General features: G+C 37.3%; 1 protein-coding gene across 2 annotated transcripts in view; it reads left to right on the forward strand.

The window, feature by feature from the left end:
* The window catches only part of LOC123865975 (LIM domain only protein 3-like), a 66,814-nt gene that overhangs the window by 26,870 nt on the left and 13,937 nt on the right, over positions 1-26,007 (forward strand). For both annotated transcript variants that reach the window (XM_045907233.1, XM_045907234.1), the window contains exon 2: positions 19,950-20,037. In XM_045907233.1, coding sequence (XP_045763189.1) covers positions 19,992-20,037 — 46 coding nt within the window. In that variant the 5' untranslated portion in view covers positions 19,950-19,991. The remainder of the gene's footprint in view (positions 1-19,949; positions 20,038-26,007) is intronic.

Raw genomic sequence — 26,007 nt, forward strand, 5'->3', positions numbered from 1 at the left:
ATTATTATAAAACATAGCTGTTAAGTGAAAAAGCTTCCTTTTAGAACACACACACAGAAGCTTTCAACGGTCTATGTAAGTATGTGCAAATTCTTGCGACTTTACAAAAATCCATAAATTCAATAACTTTGATGTTGTTATTTGCTTTTTGGGTCATTAAACTTCATGAAATAGGAACACGGTTGGACGCAGAAAATTCCAAAAACTACTCTAAATGTATTCTAATCTATAATCGGAAACGGTAGTCAAGTTTCCTGTAGTGTTTCATAGCAAATTGAAATTAATGTACTAATTATTGTTTTTGTTTAATAATATAATTAGTAGGTATATTATTAAAACGCTGTAACTCGCTTTTTCATCCCGTGGTGGCCAGCATTGATTTAATGTCCTTTTTCTCGGTACACTACAATGAATACATAAATCCTATCCTATTTTTCCCCCATTTTTGCATGGTTCTGGCCTGGCCTCTTAACTGCAACTACTCCGGGTATTAATAAGGTGCGTGGTCGTATTTGTACTTTGCGTACTCGTAGTACCTACCTATTTCATGTGAATGCGTGTGAAACGAGAGGCGTCGCCTGTTGACGTGTTATTGTGCTGTGAATTAGCAATGTAAATGCAATCACAGGTGTCAGCCGCTAGCACGTCGAATTTATGCGTCTTCCGGTCCAACCCTTTCAATACAACAAATTACTAGTCGTAACTTATTACGATAACTACTAAACATTATGTTTAATAACTCTTCCAATTGACGCTATCTGTATTTTCAATTGACAGTATCCGTAATGAATGCATCTTTGTGTTAATTAATTTATAGAACAAGGATCTAGAATGTATTATAATATGTGGAATACAAATAAGAATTCAAACATTTATTTATTTCGTCATCCATGTACTCTTCGTAATCCATGTATTGTTTTCGTGATAATAATTTTTACCGTACTTAACACAATGTAAATAAACCCTATTACTGTACGGATTTTTCAATAAAAGAAAGAGAATATCTAAGAAAGTCATATATTATAAGTATAATTTATGACCGTTTTGTGAAATAGCTCTAACGAACCGATATGATGACAATTGTGAATTAAGTCGTAAAAAATCGTCGACATTTTATAAATAGTGTGTGATCAGTTTTACCCGTGCAAAGCCTCGGTTGATCGCTAGTGTAGTACAAAATAACCGCCTGATTAGAACGAATACGCACTGCACTTACAGAGACTGCTGTACCTAATACCAACATAACAACCGTAATCAGTACTGCCTCTATTCGCTAATTAAACTGCTTCATTGCTGAACTCAGTAATTAACCGAGTCGAACAGTCGCTAACATGGCGTCTCGCCAATTACATATTTCTAAAATGGACGAAGGAATAACGAAGCAGGAAACTATGCGGAGTTTTAACTGCTTTAATTGGTGAAATACCTGACATTTTCCGTACATTGTATAGGTAGGTATATCATAAGTTAGCTGTTCGATACAATATATTATGTATTTAACTCATTAACATGTTATTTGTCCGAGTTTAAAACTGAAACACTAACACAATAATGAATATAAGAATCTACTTGATTTAGTAAAGCGGTTTTAATTTTAACTCTTCAGTCTATCATCTAAGCTTATGAAATTTTAAACATTCAAGTATTAGCACAGAGAGTAAGGATGGTACACATGTTATGATCTACCAAAGTTAAGACAAAGCCGTAGAGCAATCGAACGGTAACCAGTAACGAGCGTACCGGGATCTCCATAGTATGCCGGGACATTTAGGTACCACTAAATAAAAAGCGCCGGACTACTGTATCTCCTTAGACCTCATTCATGCGAGAGCTTTTAACGTCCGTTAAAAAGCGTTCAATAGAACAAATGCATTCCCAAGTATCTGTTCACACATCAACGCTTTTTTATCGCGTACAGTTTGTTGTAACGCTTTTTAACGCTCATGTGAATTAGGGCTAATATAGTGGTTTTAGTATATAACTATTACTAAATACCTATATTATGTATGTGAAGACTTCATCTGAGTAGATTCTGATTTTTTTAATCTTGTGGTAACTCAGTGATTTTCCGGGATAAAAGTAGCCTATATCCGTCCTCGGGATGTAAATCGCTGTATACTACCAAAGCAAATATGAAAACCGGTTAAACGGACGGGTCGTGAAAACGTAGCAGATAGACGGACACACAGATACACTTTCCCATTTATAATATTTGTAGTATGGATATCCATATACTGGAATAGAAGGCCAATTTTAACTTGGTTACGCGTGAGAAATGTTTTAATGAGAATTGTTTTACAAATGTCTCGCAATAAAATACGCTCTTTATAACCGGAAAGTTCAATTGAATTGAGTTTATTCTCATGTTAGATGTTATAAGGTCGGCAAAGTTTAGCTGCAGATCGATAAGATACATGCTTGAGCCGGTCACGAGGCTTCGTGGATAATGCAATCACCATTATGCCAAGAAACATTATGCCCCTTAATTATAAAGGTGCCTTTATACGGTAACGAGTTATATGCAGTAAATAATTTACAGCACATTGTAGAGCTAATTTGTGCGAAATATTTCCTTAGGCACTCAAGCTGCAGAGTATTGTTTGCAATATAAATCATTAGGTTGGTAATAAGTAACTTAAATGCTTTGTTATTTCCGCTTCAAAATTTACATCTGCATATTTATGTCTTTCTGCGCTACCATAGCCTTTAGGTAGATAAGTACTATACGTATTTTACCATCGATGGAAAATGCTAATGTAATAAGGTAAACACAAAATGAAGGTACGTGATTTGAATGAGTAAAAGATTTCCGTACCTAATAAGTAACCATTTTTTTTATTAGATACATTATATAGTTAGAAATATTTATAGGAGCAATGATAGACTAGTGGTTAAAGTGTTGGCCTTATATTCGGAAGGTCAGGAGTTCGATCCCGTATACGCACCTCTAACTTTATCAGACTTAATGTGCCTTTCAAGGGATTAAAATATATCATTTGATTTAACGGTGAAGGAAAAGATCGTGAGGAAACCTGCATAACTGGGAGTTCTCCATAATGTTCTCAAAGGTGTGTGAGTTAATCCGCACTGGGCCAACTTTGCAGACTATGACCTTAAGTTTAGGCCCTAGACCCTTCTCATTCTGAGAGAAGATCCGTGTCCGGTCCGGATAGTGGTCCGGCGACGGATTGATTATGATAATGGTGATTAATTATTTATATGGAATGTTAGGAACAGAGTTATTTTTTATTATTTTTTTGTATCCGACCAACTGCGCCAAATTTTTTGCATTATGTAAATAAATGCTAATAATATATGTAAAGATTTGATAAAGGATAACTAACCTGTAACTAAGAACATTCAATCAGATTATACAAGATTACTTTAGTAGATTAGAAAATATAGAAAAATGATTAGTTCGGATTACGAATATTGAATAATACGTAAATAATCTCAGATAGGATCAAGTCGCGCACGCGATTTCGCAAAGCAATAAAGGTAATGTAGACGAGATATTTGCCAATATCTTTGTAGAGTGGCCCTCCTGAGTAGTGCTGCCAGGTGTTTTGTAAAACGTGGGATAAGCATCTAATTATTGGGACTTGGACTAATGATTCAATAAACCGGATTATACAATAACTTTGTATTTTACAATCAATATCAAGGCACTAAATACAATTAATAAGTATGTACCTGAAGTTATTTAAAAAAAACTTTAGCTAAGTAATATTTTTATCACAGCAATTTGGTATTATTTTGTGCATAAAATGCCATGGTTTATTTAGCCAATTAGTGGGAGGAATACATTTTTAAGCGCATTCATTTATATATTTTGTAAGTCGGAAGAGAATTAAAATGAATTACTTATTTCAAGAAATTATTACTTAATAGAAAATTTTTAGTATAGAGCATAGGACCATCAAATACCACGACGTCCCGGCAGATGTTGGCAAACTTGGCAACACTACTTCCGAATATCTCAAGATTGTGTTCTCCCTACATAAAAATTGTTCCGGAATAGAGATACTACCCGGATAAATATTCAATTTCACTACGGACGAAAAAGATTTGATACCTTTGGTAGTTTGCTACGTACTAGCGTTATTGGATGATGGCCTTTGGAACGGCGTGGATAATCATATTCATAGCTTTTCGACTTGACAACTTACCTATAGCGTTATGTTTTGTACTTGTAATATGTACCCTTTTATAATGGTAATGGTTTTACGATATGCTACGTAAAAGTTGTTTGGAAACGAACTTGTTATATCTAACTAGATAATGCTTGTGACTTTATCCTGTGGATTTAGGTTTTAAAAATCCCGTGGAAACTCTTTAATTTTCCGGGATCAAAAGTAGCCTGCGTCTTTCCCCGGGATGCAAGCTTCTGTACCAAGTTTCATCAATAGCGGTTAAGTGGATAGGCCTCGAAAAACCTTCGCATTTATAATATTAGTATGGAGAAGGTATGGGATATTACAGAATATTTTTATTTAGACGAATAATTTTATATAGGTACCTATTTTTTAAGTAAAAATATTTTCTTAAATTTGTTTTTTCCAAGATTTTCCATCAATCAGAAAATTACAACGTAACTATATAAATAAAACATCTAACTCATTATGTTAAATGAAAATCGGTGCTTACAATGGTTACCTCGAAGTCAACTTTTGTAGTTACGCTAAATAAAGATTCCGACGAATTGAGAACCTCCTCCTTTTTTCGAAGTCGGTTAAAAATGCCTCGTTACAGTGGAATGACATTAACGCATATCAAGATGACTGTTTCTTCCGGTCTATCAGTCACGGGGTATCCACCAGCCAGCCCTGGGGAGGTAAGAACGCCATGTAGATGAAAAGGGCAGCTGAATCTAATACAATCGAGGAAAGCGATACTGGCTACCGAATGAGGGTTGTCAACTCCAAGTTAGCAAAACCGATTTAACGTCAGTCACTGACCCCGTTTGTGTATCAAAATTAATTTATCGCTGTTGAAAATAGTATACTTAATAGTTAACTAAAAAGTATGTCACGGTTGAAATAATTAAAGTTAATTTAAAATTTTAGAATTCACATTAATTTAACAGTAATAGATAAATGTTACCCAAAGATAATGGTTGCAATAATATAAACTGTTACGTAATCATTAACGCCTACCTCTGATAAAAATTATATGCACCTACATGCATATAAATATATAACATAATTTACGATCCGAAGCCACATAATAATGTAACAATTTTATCCCCTGTAAACTTTATCGCAGTAATTTAATCTAAACAATAAGAAATCCAATATTTATGCCCCATTTCGTATCACACGATAACTACGGGGAAGTAGTTAAGAGGAATGTAAAGTTTTATTGCGTATCATGATACGCGAGCGTGCACAAAGTATCGTTTTAATATAGTTTGTCAATTTCGTTGATGATATGATAAAGGCAGCGCGCAAGAAAATGTACTACAACCAGTGTGATATCATGTGAAATAGATATGGAAGACTATAAGGACTATTATATAACCAACTGTCATCCGTGACTTCATCCGTCTTTTTTACCCTGGGTGGGTCAAAATATCTTTCAGCATAAAAGTAGCTATCAGAACGCAAGCAATCTCTGTGTCAAATTTCGGCGAGTTTGTTTCAGTGGTGGAGCCATTAAAAGACAGATTTGGCACACTTTTGCATTAACTTACTTATAATAAATAGTATGAACAATGGAATATTTTTTATAAATAATTTATATTGGGATATATAGGTATATGGATAAGCTACCATACAAAAAATTACTGAAATTTTTGCTATAGGTATAAAATAATTGGAAATCTTTTACCTATGCACGTCGCCAACCCTATCGCGATGGGTGGAGGGAGGCCGGTATTGAATGAGATTGCTTCTTACTCCGCCAAATGGATCACGTAGTGGATGAGATGTCACAGTGTTTTAAGATACCAATTCGGACTATCTGATGCTGGAAAACACTCATTTTAATATTATTATAGCGTTCAATGTGACAGAGCTTTCTTATGATCTCAGCGGGTGATGGAGAGAACTATGCTGGGAGTTTCTCTATGTGGTCAAACCAGAAATGAAGAGATCAGTCGAAAACCCAGAGTGACCACCATAACTCAACGGGTTGCAACTTGCCATAAGTGGGTCATATAGTTCGAAGAAGCAATAGATATTCTAGTCCCAAGGTAACAGAACGGCGCCCTTCCATCAGAAAGCGCTGTGTTGGCAGACCAGAACTAAAAGATGGCGCAAGACTCTGGCTTGTGGATCCTACCCTACAAGAGATCTTTGTCCAGCAGTGGGCATCTATCATTTGACGAAGATGTGCTACAATAATTTTGGCACAGTTTTGATGCTAGTATCAACACTTAGTGGTCGCTTTTCTTCGCTGAGTGCTTGACTCACTTAAGTGCCTAAGTGCTTCCTCGTCTGCTACTGAATCTCACTGCTACTATAGACATTTGACATTGACTATGCTTAGCGTATTATTGGTAAGCCCTTAGCTAAAAAATGTTTGTATAAATAAAGAATATACAGCCCGATCACGCTTTTGGCTGTTAAAACTGAGCTTTGTTAATAATGAATATGAAGCCGAGTATGTCGTAAACTATTTAACTCATACTCCTTAAAGTACCTACCCACAACTTTTTTACACCCTCCGTGAGGCGAATTCTATATTTTTTGAACAGGTAAACAGATTTACCCGCCCTTCGCGAAAGCAATACTTTCGCAAAAGTACTTTGGGTTGCCTAGAAGAGTTCACTATCTGCCACAAAAAGTATTTCACTTTTGAACATAGCGCCATACAGCCGCCATATTGAGTTTTTTCCAAAAAAATATTGCCACTGTTACTCGAGATGATATAAGGATTCTAATAACACCACATACATCTAAAGTTAAGGCAAGGTATGGTGGAATAAAGAAACTCATCTATACATACAACATATTACATGAATCCTGAAAACATTGCACTCCTTTTTTCGGTCAGTCATGTAATAAAGAGTTTTCGCAGTAGGTAGAGCATAGTCTTAATTCGTACTCATTACGTAACAGTTAAGCGCATTGCCAACATAATCAAGTAAATACATTTACACTCTGTAATTGGGAAATTCCCGCACCGGGCGCCATAGACGTCGGCGGTGGGCGGGCCGTTGAAAAACAATTTCACGCCAAATCTTAGCTTGTGTTTTCCTATTTCCTTTTTATTTATCTTTTCGTCTTTTCTTTCTCAAGAATCAATTTCACGGATGAGTGTTGCGATGATCTCAGTTCAAATCGCTAGGGTTCCGAGGTGCAAGTGTGCAGTCCGAGTACAGGACCGCAGATGTTTGCTGTTCTGATTATACCTACGAGTAGGTACTTACCCGGTGTGAGCGCGCTTCGATAACAACCTTTTCTGCCCGCTGGTTTTTATGATCGATTACTAAAATAAAGGTTCTTTCTCTATTACCATCTTCAAAGAGGAGGCAATTCACCATTTGACGAATATTTTTTGTGCTAATAAACGACTAATAAATGACTTACCTTTGATAAACTAGTCATAAGGATAGAGTTAAGAGAACGTAAAGTAAATTGGTTCTGAATTCATAATAATATAATATGTTGATCTCATTTATCATTGCTTGTATACCGTCCTATACATTTTTTATTGATTTATGATTTTATTTTCCAATTTCACAAAAACCCACCCCGCAAACTTTTTGTTTATGTTATAGGCTACCTATATGTGACAAATGAAAATCTTTCTCGCTGATTTTACATCGGTAAAGCTTTGGAAAAGTCGCGAGAAAACTGTGTCCCACTGATTGTGTTACGACTCCTATTCGTATTGTTCAATCAATCAGTACAAGTCATATAATAAAAATTAAATTAAAAATTTAAAAAACCCCCGACACATAAACCTCTAAAAAGTAAAAAAATAATAGGTAAGTATGTATGGGCCCTTTAAGAATAGTATAAATAGTAAAGTTTTTATCCAAGCGCTCGTTGCGCCAGGGGACCGCTACCTATGATAAACTATGAAAGTCATCTGTTGTAGAAAGAATAGTCTTTAGCGGTCCCCCGACGCAACGAACGCTTGGATAAAAACTTTACTATTTATACTATTCTTAAAGGGCCCATACATAGTTACCTATTATTTTTTTACTTTTTAGAGGTTTATGTGTCGGGGGTTTTTTAAATTTTTAATTTAATTTTTATTTCACGCTTTTTAAACTTTTATTCATAAATTACCGTTTATTTGTGCCATTCTAAAACCCAATTTCTATAATAATATAAATCCAATAAGGCAGCTAATATCTCTTCAAAAGTAACATCAATGTTATGTTAATTATACGTTCCATGAAATATTTTTGACCGAACATCACTAAATCAAGAATTATCTGAATGACTCACATAGTTTAACACGACCAAAACGAAATATCTGTTTCTAACATGTCGTTGCTTTAAAAATGTACCCATTTTACGTAGTCGTATAATAGTTCGCTTTTTTTAAGATATACGATTAAATTGAAATCGACTTTCATCCGATGAAATAAGGAATAAAGTGGCTTGTATGTCATTTTGTTTGTTATTGCCAAATTTTTATTTGACATAACTTTCAAAAACCGATCAAGTGCGAGTCTGCCTCACACATGAAGAGTTCCGTACAAGTTTTTTTTTATGTAATGACAATTCAGTTGTCGGATTTTTCTGTTTACTTGGGCCACAGGAGTAGAGTGCTTGGGCTATAAGATATTGCTACCTGCCTTTCATGATTCTACGTAAACGGGAAGTACCCAATTTATAAGTTTTGATTCTCTTGAAAGATGACACACAGACAGACAACGAAGTGGTGAAGGAAAACATCGTCAGGAAACCTACAAGCTTAAGAGTTGGCCATAATGCTCCCTCAAAGGTGCGTGAGGTCTGCCAATACGTGCTTGGCCAGTGTGGTAGCTTCTCATTCTGAGAGGAGACTTGTGCTCAGTAGTGAGCCGGCGATGGGTTGATCCTGATGATGATGAATTTTAAACGTATTTTGTCAAAGTAAATAAGCTGAGTTCAAGCAGATAAAATATAAAGAAGGTGCGCCTAATGCATCATCCAAACCTGCGCGACAAAGCGACTACGATGCGGGAACCTCAGCCGCGCGGAGGGTCATCGCCTCCTACGATATTTAATGGTGCCATGCACACCTACGCGACTACATCTTTTTTTTTTCTACAGATACCTACTGAACCCTAAAAATAGTTTGACTATGGTTTGGGTTTGGGTTGATTGTTCGTGGCCTTTGGTTGACTGTTGGATATTATAATTGAATTGATGTTTTCTCGTTTAACTGTGATTATAATATTTTATAAATTAGAAACTCCGCGCCTACGATCCAAAGTATCGGAGTTTTCCAAAACATTATTTTCAAATAAATAATTATGTATCTAAGCAACGTCCATCTTGACAGCTTGACATTTGCCAATTGACATAATATTATGAACCTCTGTTACAATAGTGAAAGATCCCAGGGCCACCAGCCGTCATGTATTATCTGACGAACGAAATGTGGACGATTGAGTAGTGTTAGTATGTACTAAGAACGCATGCCTACAGACCTGCTAGCTTGCTTAGACGGCCAATTTTCAGGTATCAGGTAATCAAGGTACATAAAAACATTACTTACCTCATGTAAATTCTCCAATTTTTTTAATTTTTAGCTGATTTTTTTTTAATATTAATAATTAATTGACATAAGTAAATTATAAGAGAGTGAGAGAGAAGTCAATATATCCTAATACATGTCTTACTCAGTCTCATGCGCGTATATAATGATGCCCTCGCGCTCAAACCCACAGAGGCATTAAAATTGAATTTAGGGGATAATTGGATCTGGATCGGTCTGTCTTCTTGTAAAAGGTTTTAAAATAGTTGTCTGGTGGACATATATAAAAATGGAGCATCAGAATTTACGTGCAGTTAAGTAATTACTTATTTTGGGAGCTTTAAAGCGTCTGCAAAGCAATACGGCCGACGCGGGAAGTGTCTGGAAGTATTGGCGACATATTTTTAAGGATATTGCCTAAAATATACGTAAAAATCAGTTTGGAGAATTTACGTGAGGTAAGTAATGGTTTTATGTACCTTGATTATCAGATACCTGAAAATTGGCCGTCTAAGCAAGCTAGCACGTAGGCTAGGCATGCTTTCTTAGTACTTACTAACTCTACTCAATCGTACATATTTCCTGTGTCAGAAAATACGTAACCTCTGGTGGTCCTGGGATAAAAGTAATAAGAAAACCAGAAAAGAGCTGATAACTTCCAAACGGCTGAACCAATTTTTTTGGATTATAGCTAAGAACACTCTCGATCAAGCCACCTTTCAAACAAAAAAAACTAAATTAAAATCGGTTCATTCGTTTAGGCGCTACGAGGCCACAGACAGATACACAGATACACCGATACACAGATACACAGATACACAGATACACAGATACACAGATACACAGATACACAGATACACAGATACACAGATACACAGATACACAGATACACACGTCAAACTTATAACACCCCTCTTTTTGGGTCGGGGGTTAAAAAGAAAAAGAAAAGTACTTATTGACTGATTAATCAACACCCAGTCCATTCTTGAGTCTTGTACCTAGAAATTTTGAATGTACACAAGGATAAGGCTGAATTTTCTGAATTTCTATATTCCCTAATTTCATACTGTCGCCGAGCGAAGCCGCGGGTGATCGCTAGTAGTGTAGCCATAAATAAGTGTAGCGACCCATCCACTAGAAATAAAATAGATGTGCATTAGTATGAATTCTTAAGTGATAGAGTTGTATATTGTAGCGTAATAGCGTGTACGACTAAGTAGTGAATAACAGTGATTGTTTTGGCGCCCACCCAGATGGCATGCGTATTTTGCTGATGTGCGATTTTTGTGTTGATCATACTCCTACATAAGAGTAATATTGTTTTGCTCTCGTATTAATATCGCTACAACTTTTTTTATATCAATTTATTAAGTACAAGCAAGGATACTGTGTTTTTCCTAAGTAGTTTTTTTAGCTGTATACTTATCTATCTACTTATATAACGTTGCGTAGGTTGAAGGCACTTATAATCGAACAAAGCACATTTTGATATAAGGCTCATATCTACTTCATACACTATAGATCTATTTTATTCAAAAGCGTTAAGAAGGTTATTATTATAAAGAATCAGTTTCAAGCATTTTCTAGTACAAACTAGTTTACTTTATTACCTACTGTTACCTTTCCACAAAATATCTACAAATTGCTAATCTACCTTCCAATGGAACGAAATAATGTAGTCAGCAATATAAGAATTGTAATTTGTCAAGATACTCTGAAAGTATTATAGAAATGCCAATCGTTATTCTCATAATAACAGTAATTAACTAATTAGATAAAGCTAGCTTTGAGTTTTACTGTAATATTTTCAATACTTTTATAATATCTAACGTAATCCAATCAATGTGATTGATTCTGTTGTAATAGGTATAATAATTGGATGTAAAATAAAATTAACAAATTGCAAAAAAGCGTTGATTCCTAAATACAGAGTAACAAGTAAGACTGCGGGGTGCGCGGACCGGGCTATTCAAAATCGTCGGGTCCAAGCGCTGAGCTCTCGGAATTGACAATTTTCCGGGCGGTTTATTTCCGGACACCGAACTTCCTTGCCCGGTTGGACCCAGCCTCCTACCCACACCCCTTTCGCCCGCTACAAACATCACTCTTTTCTGCTCTAACAGACACTAATTGACATCTCATTATTTTCATATATCTTTTTACTCAAAAAAATCGATTCCGTCCAACTTCGTAACAATAACACGGCTGATTTATGAAACTGGGTATTGTATTATTGTAGTGTGAAGCTGCTTGAAGAATCGAATGATATACAAGTGTAAATCACACTAATATTATAAAGGCGAAAGTTTGTATGTGTGTGTGTGTGTGTGTGTGTGTGTATGTTTGTTACTCCTTCACGCAAAAACTACAGGACGGATTGGGCTGAAATTTAAAATGGAGATAGATTATACCCTAGATTAGCACATAGGCTACTTTTTATCCCGGAAAATCAAAGAGTTCCCACGGGAATTTTAAAAAACCTACATCCACGCGAACGAAGTCGCGGGTATCAGCTAGTTAAAAATATATAACACCCCCGACAAGTGAAGGTTACAGTAAATAGAAAAGAGATGATAACTTTCAAACGGCTGAACGGATTTTCTTGATTTATAGCTAAGAACACTCTCGATCAAGCCACGTTTCAAACAAAAAAAACTAAATTAAAATCGGTTCATTAGTTTAGGAGCTACGATGCCACAGACAGATACACAGATACACACGTCAAACTTATAACACCCCTCTTTTTGGGTCGGGGGTTAAAAATCGCTTAATTTACCTACTTAAGACACCAAATCATAACCTTTTTATATTAATGAATATACTTTTATTTGAAGTAACAAATAAATACATCACACACTATGCTATATTCATCATCATCAGCCTGTGGACGTCCACTGCTGGACATAGGCCTTCCCTATAGAGCGCCACCACACCCGGTCCTCAGCCTTCCTCATCCAGCCACTTCCCGCCAGCCGCTTTATATCGTCGGTCCATCGTGCTGGAGGGCGTCCCACACTACGTTTGCTCAAACGCGGTCTCCACTCAAGGACTTTCCGGCTCCAACGGCCATCGCCTCTACGACAGGCATGGCCTGCCCACTGCCACTTCAGCTTGCTAATAGTTTGGGCTATGTCAGTGACCTTGGTTCTCCTGCGGATCTCCTCATTTCGGATCTTATCCCTCAGGGAAACTCCTAACATAGCCCTCTCCATAGCTCGCTGAGCAACTTTGAATTTGTGAACAAGGCCATTTGTCAGTGTCCACGTTTCAGCACCATAGGTGAGGACGGGAAGGACACACTGGTTGAAGACTTTTGTTTTCAGGCATTGAGGAATTGACGATGAGAAGACTTGACTTAGTTTTCCAAAAGCTGCCCAGCCTAGCCGAATTCTTCTGTTGGCTTCCTCATCGAAATTGCTTCTGCCTAGTTGAATTATTTGGCCAAGGTAGTTGTATTGTGAAACAATTTCGATGCCAACATTTTCGACGCGAACCGGTGTCGGGACAACGTGCTGATTGAGCATTATCTTTGTTTTATCCATGTTTATCCCGAGACCGACACGTCTGGAAGAGCGGCTTAGGCTACACAGCATCTCCTCGAGATCTTGCGGAGATTCTGCTAAGATAACCACGTCGTCAGCGAACCGTAGGTGTGAGATGTACTCGCCATTTATGTTAAGTCCTCGTCCTTTCCAGTCCAGCGTTTTGAAGAGGTCTTCCAGTGCACTGTTAAACAGTTTTGGAGATATTACGTCCCCCTGTCTAACACCCCTTCGCAATCTGATAGGTTTTGTCTGCTGAGACTGTATTTGGACGGTCATTGACGCAGAATCGTAAATACATCGCAGCACCTCGATATACCGCCAATCGACCTGGCATCTTTGCAATGATTCCAAAACAGCCCAAGTTTCGATAGAGTCGAAGGCTTTCTCATAGTCCACAAAGGCAAGACAGAGTGGGAGATTATATTCCTCTGTCTTCTGTATAATCTGCCTTAAGGTGTGTATGTGGTCTACGGTACTATAGCCTTTTCGAAACCCAGCCTGTTCTGGAGGTTGGAACTCGTCAAGTCTTCGGGCGAGGCGATTTGTAAGAACCCTCGAAAACAACTTATAAACATGGCTCAAGAGAGAAATCGGCCGGTAGTTCTTCAACAGCTCCTTGTCTCCTTTTTTAAAGAAGAGGATTACTACACTCTTGCTCCATGCTTTCGGCGTTGTTCCATTCATGATGACGTCATTAAATAACTCCTTAAGCTCTGTGAGTACAGGGGTACCTCCTGCACGTAGGAGTTCTGATGTGATGCCGTCATCACCCGGCGCCTTGTTGTTGTTGAGTTGTTTGAGGGCTATTCGCATCTCGCCAATGTCAATTTCTGGTATGTCTTCGGTGTAGTGGCGTGTCAAGGTCGCTCGTTTGTCGCTCGTGTCCTGAGCCGCTTTAGGAGCCTGAGAAGAGTACAGCTGTTCGTAAAATCTTTCGATCTCTTTCAATACCTCTGGTATTGAAGTGACAATCTTTCCTTCAGGAGTCCTCAGTTTTGTCAGGTGGCTCCTCTCAAGTCGTTTTGCAAACACTTTTGAACCTCGGTTTTGCTCGATTGCATTTTGGATATTGCGAGTGTTGTAGCGCCGGAGGTCAAACCGTATTTGTTTCTTAACACGCTTGTTCAGAGTATGCCACTCAGGCCACGCTGAGGAAGTATCTCGTCTTTTCTCCATTAATTCTAGGGTATCTTTGGAGATCTTAGATTCCTTTTTCGGCTCATGACGACAATATTTGCGGCCCACTTCACGAACGACGTCAACGAAGTGGTTGAATCTCTGGTCAATGTCTAAGGTGGTTTCCAACAGTTCGAACCGGTTTTTGAGCTCTATTTGAAAGTTACCTGAGCTGAAGTTTTGGGACGATTTTGGTCTGAGAGCCGACTTCATCAGACGGTTCCTCTCTAATTGTAGATCCATACGCAAGATACCTCTTACAAGTCTGTGGTCGCTGCCAGTATTGAACCTATTGATCACTGAGACATCTTCACATATGTATCTACGGTCCGTCATGATGAAGTCGATCTCGTTCCGAGTCACATTGTCCGGGCTACGCCATGTCCACTTTCTAGAGGGCTTCTTCTCAAAGAACGAATTCATTAAGAACAGCCCTTTCCGCTCCAAGAAGTGAACTAGCATTTGGCCCCTGTGGTTTCTGGTGCCAAAACCGTATGAACCCATTTTTGATTCGCCGTCTTCTTGTACTCCCACCTTAGAGTTAAAGTCCCCCATAACTACGACGAAGTGAGTCTTAGTTGTTTTGTCCATGGCCATCGAGATGTCCTCATAAAAGGCCTCTACTTCTTCGTCGGAGTATGTCGACGTGGGCGCATAGGCTTGTACAATCTTCAGAGAATACCTCTGATTCAGCTTGAGTATAATATATGCCACCCTCGTCGACACACTATTGATCTCAACTATGTTATTGATGAGGACTTTATTGACCAGAAATCCAACCCCACCTTGGGATGCCTGATCGCCTTGTCGATAGTAGAGCATATTGCCTGACTCTAGGGTTATCGTGTCCTCCCCCTCTCTTCGGACTTCCGATAGTCCCAGAATGTGCCAGTTAATATTGCTCAGCTCCACTTCGATTTCAGCGAGGTGTATGCTATATTAACGCTAAATAAAATTATTATGAGTAAAATAAAATTGACTTATGTGAACGAATCTTTACTGCATAGAAGCAAACTGAATAAGCTTTAATTAATATGCATGGTACAAATACGCCTTCTCTGTTAACTAGAGTTCCGTAACAAATCAGCCCGATAAGTGGCCTGAAGCCCTGAACCACTTAATCATAATATTTCTTGTGCTTCTATAACCTTCGCCAGTAAAAATACTGAACCTTGTTGCCAGCTTATAAATAGCACAATCCATTTGTTTCTATATCGATGCCACACATTCCCGAGGCGGTACATAAAATTTACATTGTATGTAAGTGTCTTAAGCGAAAGCTTCCCACTTAAAAGCTCTACAAATGCACTGAAAGCTCTTTCGCGCACTAATCCCAAACCTTTTAGCTGCAATCAAAAGCCCCGAGCACTCGGCGCGGGCCGACGTGATGCTTGTGGAAGCGCCTAGGAATTTAATTTACATTTTTAATTAAGTTAAATTTTGTTCGAAAAGCTTTCACGGTATAAGAGTTTTCTTGATTAGAGTTCAGCTCTGGCTGAAGTTTGAGATTGATTAGTGGAGGTTTAATTGCTCTCTGCCGGTGAATAATGAATTCGATCAGTGCCGAGTCAGGCAGTGTTTTCAGATTAGCTTTGCGTGAATGGATCAAATTGTTTGTGTTTTTAATTACCAGACTGAGGGTTTGTGATAGTCCGCGACACGTGATTCGAGCTGTAATTTCTTTTAACAAAAGGCAAAACAGTTGAACTGATTTTAGACACTTATTGTTCTAGAAGGTAGGTAAAGGAAAATTATTTCGTTAACATAACGTAACATTGTCTAGTGTATAAAATTATTGTCGTTCTTATCAAAATTTTCCAGACATACTTAGCTCCAGTTTCAGTACTATCCTGTACTTATTATAATGAACGACGTATTTTGAAATTTTGTTCATACGGAAAATATAGCAACTACAAAAAAACAGCCACCGCATTTTTAAGAAAGTCTAAGAGTCGTTATTACAGTATTTTAGTGCTAGTTAAGAATAACGGCAGAAATCATTATGAATCAATCTATCCTTAATCTATCGGTAGCAACGCTGTTTTTTGTTAACAATAACTACGATAAGCATAAAAAGTAAAAAGTAAACATACGATTGATTATTATTATTATTAATTTTGGCCGTAAGACTGCGGAGATTTGCTTCTCATTTTAGAAAGCTTGCGAAGGCATGTCCATATAGCCTAGCGTGGCGTTCGCTTACGGTTGCCGCGTAATTGATGGCTGGGGTGAATTTTAACATAATGCCGCTTAATTGATCGCGTTGATAACGCAATCATAATGGAGATACACTAATAGTCACCACTAGCTCTCCCGCCGCTTTAGTGCACAAATGGACTTCCGCCGCACTGCCGGATTTAGCCTAAAGCCTCTGTTATATTTAGAGTCTGATGACGTAGATTGGAAACCACAGACAACACAGCATAATATAACTCATATATTCAACCTGTACCTATAAACTGGTTGTTGGTAAGCTACCTTTAGCGTACTCAAAGATGAGTTATCCATATGCATACTAATATTATAAATGTGAAAGCGTATCTGTCTATCCGTCTGCTAGTTTTTCACAGCCTGTCTTTTCAACTAATTTTTATGTTTGGAATAAAGTTAGCTTACATCCCGGAAACGGATATAGGCTAATTTTTGTCCCGGGAAATCAAAGAGTTAGCAAGGGATTTTTGAAAATCTAAAAACTCGCGGACGAAGTCGTAGGCATCATAGAGTAAATAATAATAATTATACAACTCATTGACTCTATCGACATCCAATTAAGTAATGAATTATGGAAAAATCATGAACGTTTCCATAAACTTCTAACTCGTAAAACCAGTACTCAAGAGCATGAAACATGATTCAAACAGACCCCAACGAATGACATAATCAACACCCGCGTCACGCACTAGTATGTTATAAAGTACCCGCATGGTCGCTTGTAAATCGGTAAGGGCACAAAAGAGCGGTGCCTCTGACACTAAAGCGAATAAATAAGAGACTTCCGCAAAGCACTCTCCGTGAGAACAAGTCGGGAACCTGTGACGTACGATTTGACATAGAATATTTTATTCGGGCCTGCGTCGCCGCCATCCATTCCACTTACTCCGGCACTCTACTGAATTTTTGACACGTCGACGTAGGACCGATCTTTTTTATGCCTGGTTTAGTGTGACAGTGGCCTTTAAATTCGTATTATGCGGCGAGCAACGCGAGGAGACAATTACTCCTTTGTCGGTGTCGACAGATTATTGTGGGGACTCACCATTATGACTGATTGTATAACGGCTAAGACGACGTGATATTCTTAGCTGATACCACTATAGAATAGCTGATACCACTAAGTATAGAATTTATTTCGTGTTTCGCCACGGTGCCACGGAGCCTATAGAAATTGAACAAAGAAAATATTGTACATCGACCGTACATTGTACTCTAATTACTAATTGATCGTTATCGTGAATGTGTCGAAGTGTATCAGTTCAAACGCTTATGGCAGCACGAAGTCTCCCCGCGACGCAGCTGCCTTCCCCTCACAATCGGGCCGAATCCGGCGCAAGCAATCCATATTAGATTTTCCCGCTCTCGTATCCATTCTGAGATGTTCATATTTTATTGGGCCAATAAAACGGATTCATGAATATGAGAAATGCATAACGAATACCGTATTTATGGATGGAGGCGCGCTCGCTCCGCCGCGGATATGTCGCGAGTAATTTGATAGCCGCCTTTGTAACAGGTGCTGATGGGAATTTCGATGCGGCTGTAAAAGTTTGTTCAATCCGCTTAAATTTGATACCCGTTTGCCGAAATTTCGCACGTGTTTTATTTGACAATATATATTCATAAACCGAACAATCCTCTTTCGTTATGACGATATGTGGTTTAAAAGTAAAACTGATAAATAAAATAAGTAGGTAACTAGTATGTACAATGAAAATATTTGCTATTTTACGCCCCCTGATAAGCTACATAGTAGGTAGGTACTATCAGCTTTTATTGATACAGTTAACAAACCAATGAAATTAACACCACTTAAAATAATAATGAATTAACACATTATCTACGTATACCTATTATTATTAAATTACATTCTATAGAGGTCGAATTAATTAGGTATAATAGCTATTCATATCACTGATATTCTATTTTACCATTAGTAAAATATGTGTAGAAAATATTAATGGGCCACCTGTGAACTTTCAATTAAATGACTGATACTTTTAGTAGATAAGCGCTAAACATAAAGCGTCTCAAGTTACAAGAGATATTAGTGCCTCCTTCGAGTTTCAATTTACAAGTTGCACGGACATCTCAACCTTTAAGGGAGTCACATCTAATAGTGCGTTCGTTATTTCCACGTATTGGATATTGGACCCTGTATCTTTCACGTAAGGAACAAAAGTTATTGTTAGCCACTAAAGCATGTGAGTGTATTGTAAATAAAGCCTTATTGCTGAGGATAAAGGTATAAATTCGTATTTATTTGTGAGGCCGAGTGTTGCCGTTTGACGGCATTTTGTTGGAGTAATAAGGCCTCGCACGGAGTGGACGTAAGAAGAGGATATCGTTTATTCTAATGAGGTTTCACTGCGAGACGCGTGCTACTCAGGTCCGACGTTCTCAGCAATATATACGTACCTACCATCGATATAAATGTTCCACTAGATGGGGCCGTTCATAGTACCAGCATGTTCCAAAGAGCATCAGTGCCCTCACTTGCACTCCTATCAATGACCATCCGTTGTAGACGCAGTCCAATTGTAGAAATTAAACTTGTGGGATAACTCTAAATTACAGGAGTATACGCACAGGAGTACGTAGGTACCCGATGTTAGGTTTGAACATGTTGTTACTATGAAACGCCCCATCTAGTGGAGCATTTATATTGCTGCTATCTTCCAAGTACTCGTATTGCCTTTTAAGACGAACACGTTGAAATAAAAAGCCTTTTAATCATTGCAGTGGGACATGTCAAATTAAAATTGTCCAGTGCATTGCTCATATCCTTTTAGGAATCAATCATGTTGCTTCTGCTAATTAGATTTGTTTCAATAAAAAAATTCTTTATATTTGTCTTCAGTGAAATGTAGAAGAAGTAGGTATCTGTACACTTACCTATAAGGAGTTTGGATTGTATTTTGGGAGAAAAATGTGTGAGCCTTTCAAACTTCTAACAACCTTTACGTTAGCGTTAAGTGTACCAAATTTAACTCGTAACAAGCGATGTTCCACATAGTTTGTAATTGAAGCCTACAAATTGTATTGAGATAGAAAAGTTGCAATGCATAATATGTATTTACCAAGTTAATAATATTATCCTCGAAATCAGGGAGATCACCGAGAATGTAGAAAGTAAATCCTTATGTCGCAGGGAAATATAGATCGATATCATTGATTTAGCAAACACTGGGATATGAAACAGAAGAAGCCGAAGACCCCAATTGATTACTTACCTGTCTCATTTCACTAATCAAATCTATAGTGAAATGGCAAAGAACTGAACATGATCACCGAAAAAGTTTAGGCCACTTTCAGTCTGCATAGATTTGTCTGATGAAACTAGTCAGTAATCCTCTTTCCGTATTGTTGCAGGATATAATTACCGCCGTGTGATGTCCGAGTGACGAACTCAATATGATTCGTGATCCGCCGGCCATGCACAAACCCGACAACACCAACAGTGAGTAATTAAATGAATCTCAAATTAAATCCACTAACATTATATTCAAAAGTTGAAAACTAAAACCCGACTACTGACTACGGTCGTCTTAATAAACGCTGAAATGTTATAGTAAAATAGTTTTTCAGTCGCTTGGTATACATATATTGATGTAGAATTTATGTTTATGAACTCAAAATTTCCTCCTCTTTCATTTGACGTCTCACTCGATACGACAACAAAAAAAAATTTGAGACCCCCACTTTTTTGGGTGCATCATCCGCCATATTGGTTTTATTCATTTAAAATGTAGCCTATGTCACCCGGACTTTAATAACAAATCGATTCATCAAAATCGGCTCGGTAGTTGAGGCGCCATGGTGGAACACATGTGAATACAAACCTACATACATAATATAGACTACTAAAATCATAACCTTTCCTCTGGATGGACCATTTCACAGATAGCATGTGAAAAATGACGAAACTAAATCTCACAAAATGAAAATTATTACATTAAATCCCATTTTTAGTTGAAACTCCGCACGCCCACGTAACCCGAGCCTGAGAATATGTAATAGCCCGAGCTATGAGCGCGCGAGCGAGAACACTTGTATCGCTATCAGTTAGAAAGGAAAAACGTCTACTGTAGTTTAGCGATTTTTGCACTTCCAATCATAAGTGTAAAAATTCACTTTTCGAGAAATATTTCGTGTGATATACCAGCGCTATTGATCTTGGCTATGGCCAATGTAATTAATTCCTAGTTAAATTAGTATTCGTTGTAGTGTAGCAAAAGATTGTAAGTGCATAAATTGAAAAATCACTTTCCGTTATAAATCGCCTGTGAAATCATTGTAAAGATAATAATTAATAATTTTACCAAATGAAATTATTTAAAAGTTGCAATAATGCCCATCTTAATTTTAAATGCTAACAGGCACAGATTGACACCTCCAGCTAACTTCTCTCAGAAAATGTTATTTACTAATACATGAAGTTGTGAGTGAAGATGAGCAGCAGGTGCATAACCGCACCTGTTAGCCTTAATTAAATAGGGAAATTACTTCTATGCTTCTAACTCTATTTATTTATTGAGATAAGCGGTAAGTTGGGAATAACACAAAAAGAAACAGTATTTATTTACTTGGTTGAATAGATTCATTACGCTTACAGGCAACCTACAGGCATAAGTAAATACATACCCTCCGATCGATTCTACCAGAAACTCGAATAGTCTATTTTTTCCTTATATAACTAACAAACTAATTAAAAATAATATGTGAAACAATAAACTTTAAATGATATCATAAGTAAAAAATTATAATTTCTATTCGTGCGATTTTTTATCTTATATTTGCTATAGAGTAAGGCTATTTATCTAGTCATGAATAAAAGATCTCACTCAACATGTTACTTACACATTAATAGCTCGTTCACACAGACTACGTAAGCGTTGCGTAAGCGTAGACGTAGCGCGTAGCATTGCGTTGTAATGTATGGAACTGTATGAAACATGGCACACCGCTTGCGTAAAGCGTGGACGTATGCGCAGCCCGATGTGTTAGGGGTTTACGCGCGTCACTACGCACGTGTCACGTGTACCTACGTGCTTAGTGTGAATCGGCTTTAAAATGTTCCTTATTCAATTAATACTTTTCGACTCAAAATACTACCTAATACTTGTAATATTTTACAAGGGGCAACTTGACAATGATTCTGTTGCTGTATAATAATGTTATTGTTTTTGTTATTATATCAATAAAAGTCATAATAATGAAAAACCTTTTAAAAACAGAAACAATACAAAAGGCACTAGCAGGATGATTCCCATTTCGCTGACGTAATTTTTTATAATATTAGGACAAAACAGGTCGTGAATAAAACGGGAAGGGTTGTGCCATAAACCGCCCGGCTACGTCCGTCGCGATATTAAAAAGGGGACGAGCGATATTGCATATCACATTTATGCGAAATGTCCAACATCCAGATCGTATTGATAAAAATAAGCCATTTTTTATTGTGACCCACTGTACCTTATCTATTTAACCGAAGCGTAACATGATCGAAGCGTCAACAGATCAACGGTTCAAGAGTTAATTAAAATCCAAATCAGGTATCGCAGGTCTCTGGACACATAACCTGTTGGACCACTGAATCTTAGTACAAGCTTTTCGATTAGTTGGGGGGTAAAGGAAAGTAAAAGGTATGAAAAGTGATGGATGAAAGTACCTCATTTTTAAGTTAGTTTGCAACCTGGAGTCAGATATAGATTTTTAACCCGGGAAATTAAAAAACTTAATGCAGACTAAGTCTCGAACAAAAGCAAGAAGGTACCTACTAATAAAACCATCAACTTTTAAACAATAATATATCCCGTCCTTTTAGTAGGCTTAAATTAACATTATATAAACGAAAAACTAATAGAGAATGGTACAATATGCCCCTAGAGACTCAGACCCTCGGGCCTTTAGAGTGACTAAAATTTTAATTCAATTCAAATCGGTTCAGCGGAGCGGTTTGGTTTCGTTCACGACATTTTAATGTGATCCAATTACATTTCTCATTCTTCCTATTTTCAAAATGAATCTGTTTTACGCCATCTTCATATTCCAATAAGTCTCTTTTAACCGGCAACCCCACTTCTACTCCGTACTTTATGGGCCCCTTATCATAATCAAAATCGTGTTTTGCATTATTACAGCTATTAAGCAAATCGACGAGATGGAAAATCGAATATCTTAACGTGGTATTATACTATTTTAAGAATATTGAGGTTAGATATAATCGCGCTGCATGGTATTTCAAGATAGGTAAATATCGCATTGCATGTTTTTGTATATTTGATTAAAATATTAGCGCTTTGCTTTATGATTCTTTTGAACGATTTAATTAGACTCTGAGTTTTACTCGTAACATATGTATAGGTACCAATAGCAGCTTTTGTGGCTACCAATCTTTTTACCCGACTACGGCAAAGCCGAAAGGAAGGGTTATGATTTTAGCAGTCTATGTATGTATGTATGTATGTAATATGTATGTATGTTTGTATCCAGATTCTGTGTGTTCCACCGTAGTGCCTAAACTACTGGGCCGATTTTGATAAATGAGGTGTCAATCGATTCGTTGTAAAGGCCCGGGTGACATAGGCAATATTTTATACGAAAAAAATTGGCCAGACGGATGTTACATCAAAAAAAGTGAGGGTCTTAAAATTTTTTTAATTGCTATTGTATCGAGTGAGATGTCCAACGAAAGAGGAGAAAATTCTGAGTTCATAAATATAAATATAGTTATTATTAAAATATACCAAGCGACAGAAACCACTTTTTATTATAATTATTATTTCTCATACAGCGCCACCTATTGGCCATTCACGAGACCTCGGTTAGTCGTCGCATCGTAGACTTATTTAAACGGAAAAGTTTCAAATAAAAAAAAAGTTGAAAAAACTATAACCCGACTACGGAAAAAATGAGACAACTTGAACCCGACTTGGTACAAGTAAAATAAACTAAAAAGAAAGAAACAAGATAGGTGCTTAGTGCTATCATCGTCTTCATCGTCTTGAGTAAGATTCAATACAAATGCCGTGGTCGTGCGTTGTCGACAGCGTATTTCTTATCCTTGATTGACGGCATTCCCAATGATTTTATTTATCTACCAAATTAAAATATTTTCTTTTTGCTGTCGACAACGCACGACCACGGCATTTGTATTGAATCTTACTCAAGACGATGAAGACGATGATAGCACTAAGCACCTATCTTGTTTCTTTCTTTTTAGTTTATTTTACTTGTACCAAGTCGGGTTCAAGTTGTCTCATTTTTTCCGTAGTCGGGTTATAGTTTTTTCAACTTTTTTTTTATTACTGTTTGAAAAGATATTCTTTCCAATTAGGTATGGATTCTAATACTTGAACAAAAAAGTTGATTTTGTAAGTAGCTACTAACAAGATTAATAATATAAGACAAGATCTCTTTGAACTTGGTTTAAAAATGAGGACATGGTATTGAACTATAAAGTGAAGCCTAATTGCTCTACGTTATCCATTTAACGTTACCCGCACGAGTTATCCGAGGGAAAGACTTCAATTTTTGTAGTAATAACGCTACAAATTCACATGAGCGGTGAATGCACAAGCAAGTGCGGAAAATTGCGGAGACAGTTGGCTAGGTTTGTGCGGCGCGGCGCGGCGGTGCGGCGCGGCGCGGCCAAGCGGGAACGGAGGCAGCGCGGCGCCCGCGGCTCGGCCCTGATAAAATTTATGGCCACTTCCCCTTTAAAACAATATTGAGGGCTCAGTTGGGATTTATGTCTCGCCGCTGCTGCAGCGACTCAATTTATTCTTCAATTTTTCATACAATAACTCACATACGTATTACGAGTGATGGATGAAAAGGACTAACTTTCGGGCTTTAATAAGAGCCTCCAGATGCGAATCTCCAAATTGGCTGAAGTTTATTGCCCACTTATGTCAGGCTTAACTTGCCCTCGTAGCTATTCTCGAAGAAAATACTTTATGACGTTGATTGTGTTGACTTAGTAAACGTTTGATTGTCTTGCTCGTATCTCAATTCTTTAAAAGTATTCATTACTCTAAGTATTTTCTATCAAATAAAGCTTCTTTTGTAAGGGCCAGACTGACTGGCCGGGTTTTTGTCCGAGCCCAAACCGGAGCCCAATTTAAGTTTAAAAGAAGACCTCAAAAACCGAAGTGTTTCAGCTAAACTTACTCCCGAATAAGTAGGTAGACAAAATAATTGATAACATACCCAAAATTAATGTGTCAGGATTTTGGAAGACTTTCACGAAGGAATAGAAAATATTGAGTAGGTACATGAGATACGGCAGATAACATTTGTAATAGGAAAATAGGTATTGGACGGGCGAAGCGGGAACCGAATACTAAAAAGATACTTTCCGATTAAAATGGTGCCTACTTTGTACAAGTTATAAGCGCCAGTCGAAATTGAAAATAATATGAATGTACTGTAATAACATTCAGCAAACTGTTTATCGAATCCATCGGTTTATTTATATGGAAAAAATAATTCTAAAATTAATTCGAGGTTTTAACTACAATATCATATACAAATAAGGAAACAAATTAATTGGTTGTGGTTACAGTGGCTGCTTGGTAATTACATCATAAATAAATAGCCGTGTTTCCTTGGAAAAATAAATTATCTTTAATACCAGCAATGGAAAGCAATTAAGATACGGTTTTCTGCTATAAAATAATTGGAATTTTAATTGCTCAAACAGAAAACTCTTTCTTTAGAAATCGCTTACCACTGCCATTAGGCTTAATTCAAAAATTAATTTAAACTTTCACAAGGTTGCGTCGGGAAGCGAGCTCCAGCGTAAAGGCAATATCAATTTCATAATTTTAATTAAAAAAACTAACTTCTCTGATGACAAAGTCTCGTACTTTTTTAATAACGGAAATGTTAACGAGAAGGGCAAGAAAGGGACAGACGCTAACATGGAATTATGAACTACATGCCCAGTTGGAATTTTAATAAAGCTGTCCACTGTACATAATATTCGGCGTCATCTCAACCGATGGATGGACTTGCATTGCTGGAGATAAGTTTCTTGTTGGGGTTAATTCTAAATTATAAGGCCTTATGGCAATTGGATCTAGTGTCTTCTTGATACTTTAATATGGTGATCAAGACCTATTTCCATATTGTTGTGGGGGTTCTACCAAGTAGATACCTACCGACAGTACACAGGCGTAATAGCTATAGGTTGTCATTCCAGTACCTTGGAAGCCCCAACGTCCATCAGTCCTCCATATAATACTGTTGATTCGAATCTCGCTGTGACTGATACTGTGATTCTAAACATAATAGTACCTATGGACTAAATAATTGTTTATAAAATACTTTATAAATACTTTCTAAAATTGTGTATGTTTCAACCCTAAATCCAAAAAATTCACTTCCCTGAGCCAGTAATATGATTTCATATTTCAGTAAATGA

Source organism: Maniola jurtina, chromosome 6 (genome assembly GCF_905333055.1).
Source record: "Maniola jurtina chromosome 6, ilManJurt1.1, whole genome shotgun sequence".
Lineage (NCBI taxonomy): Eukaryota > Metazoa > Arthropoda > Insecta > Lepidoptera > Nymphalidae > Maniola > Maniola jurtina.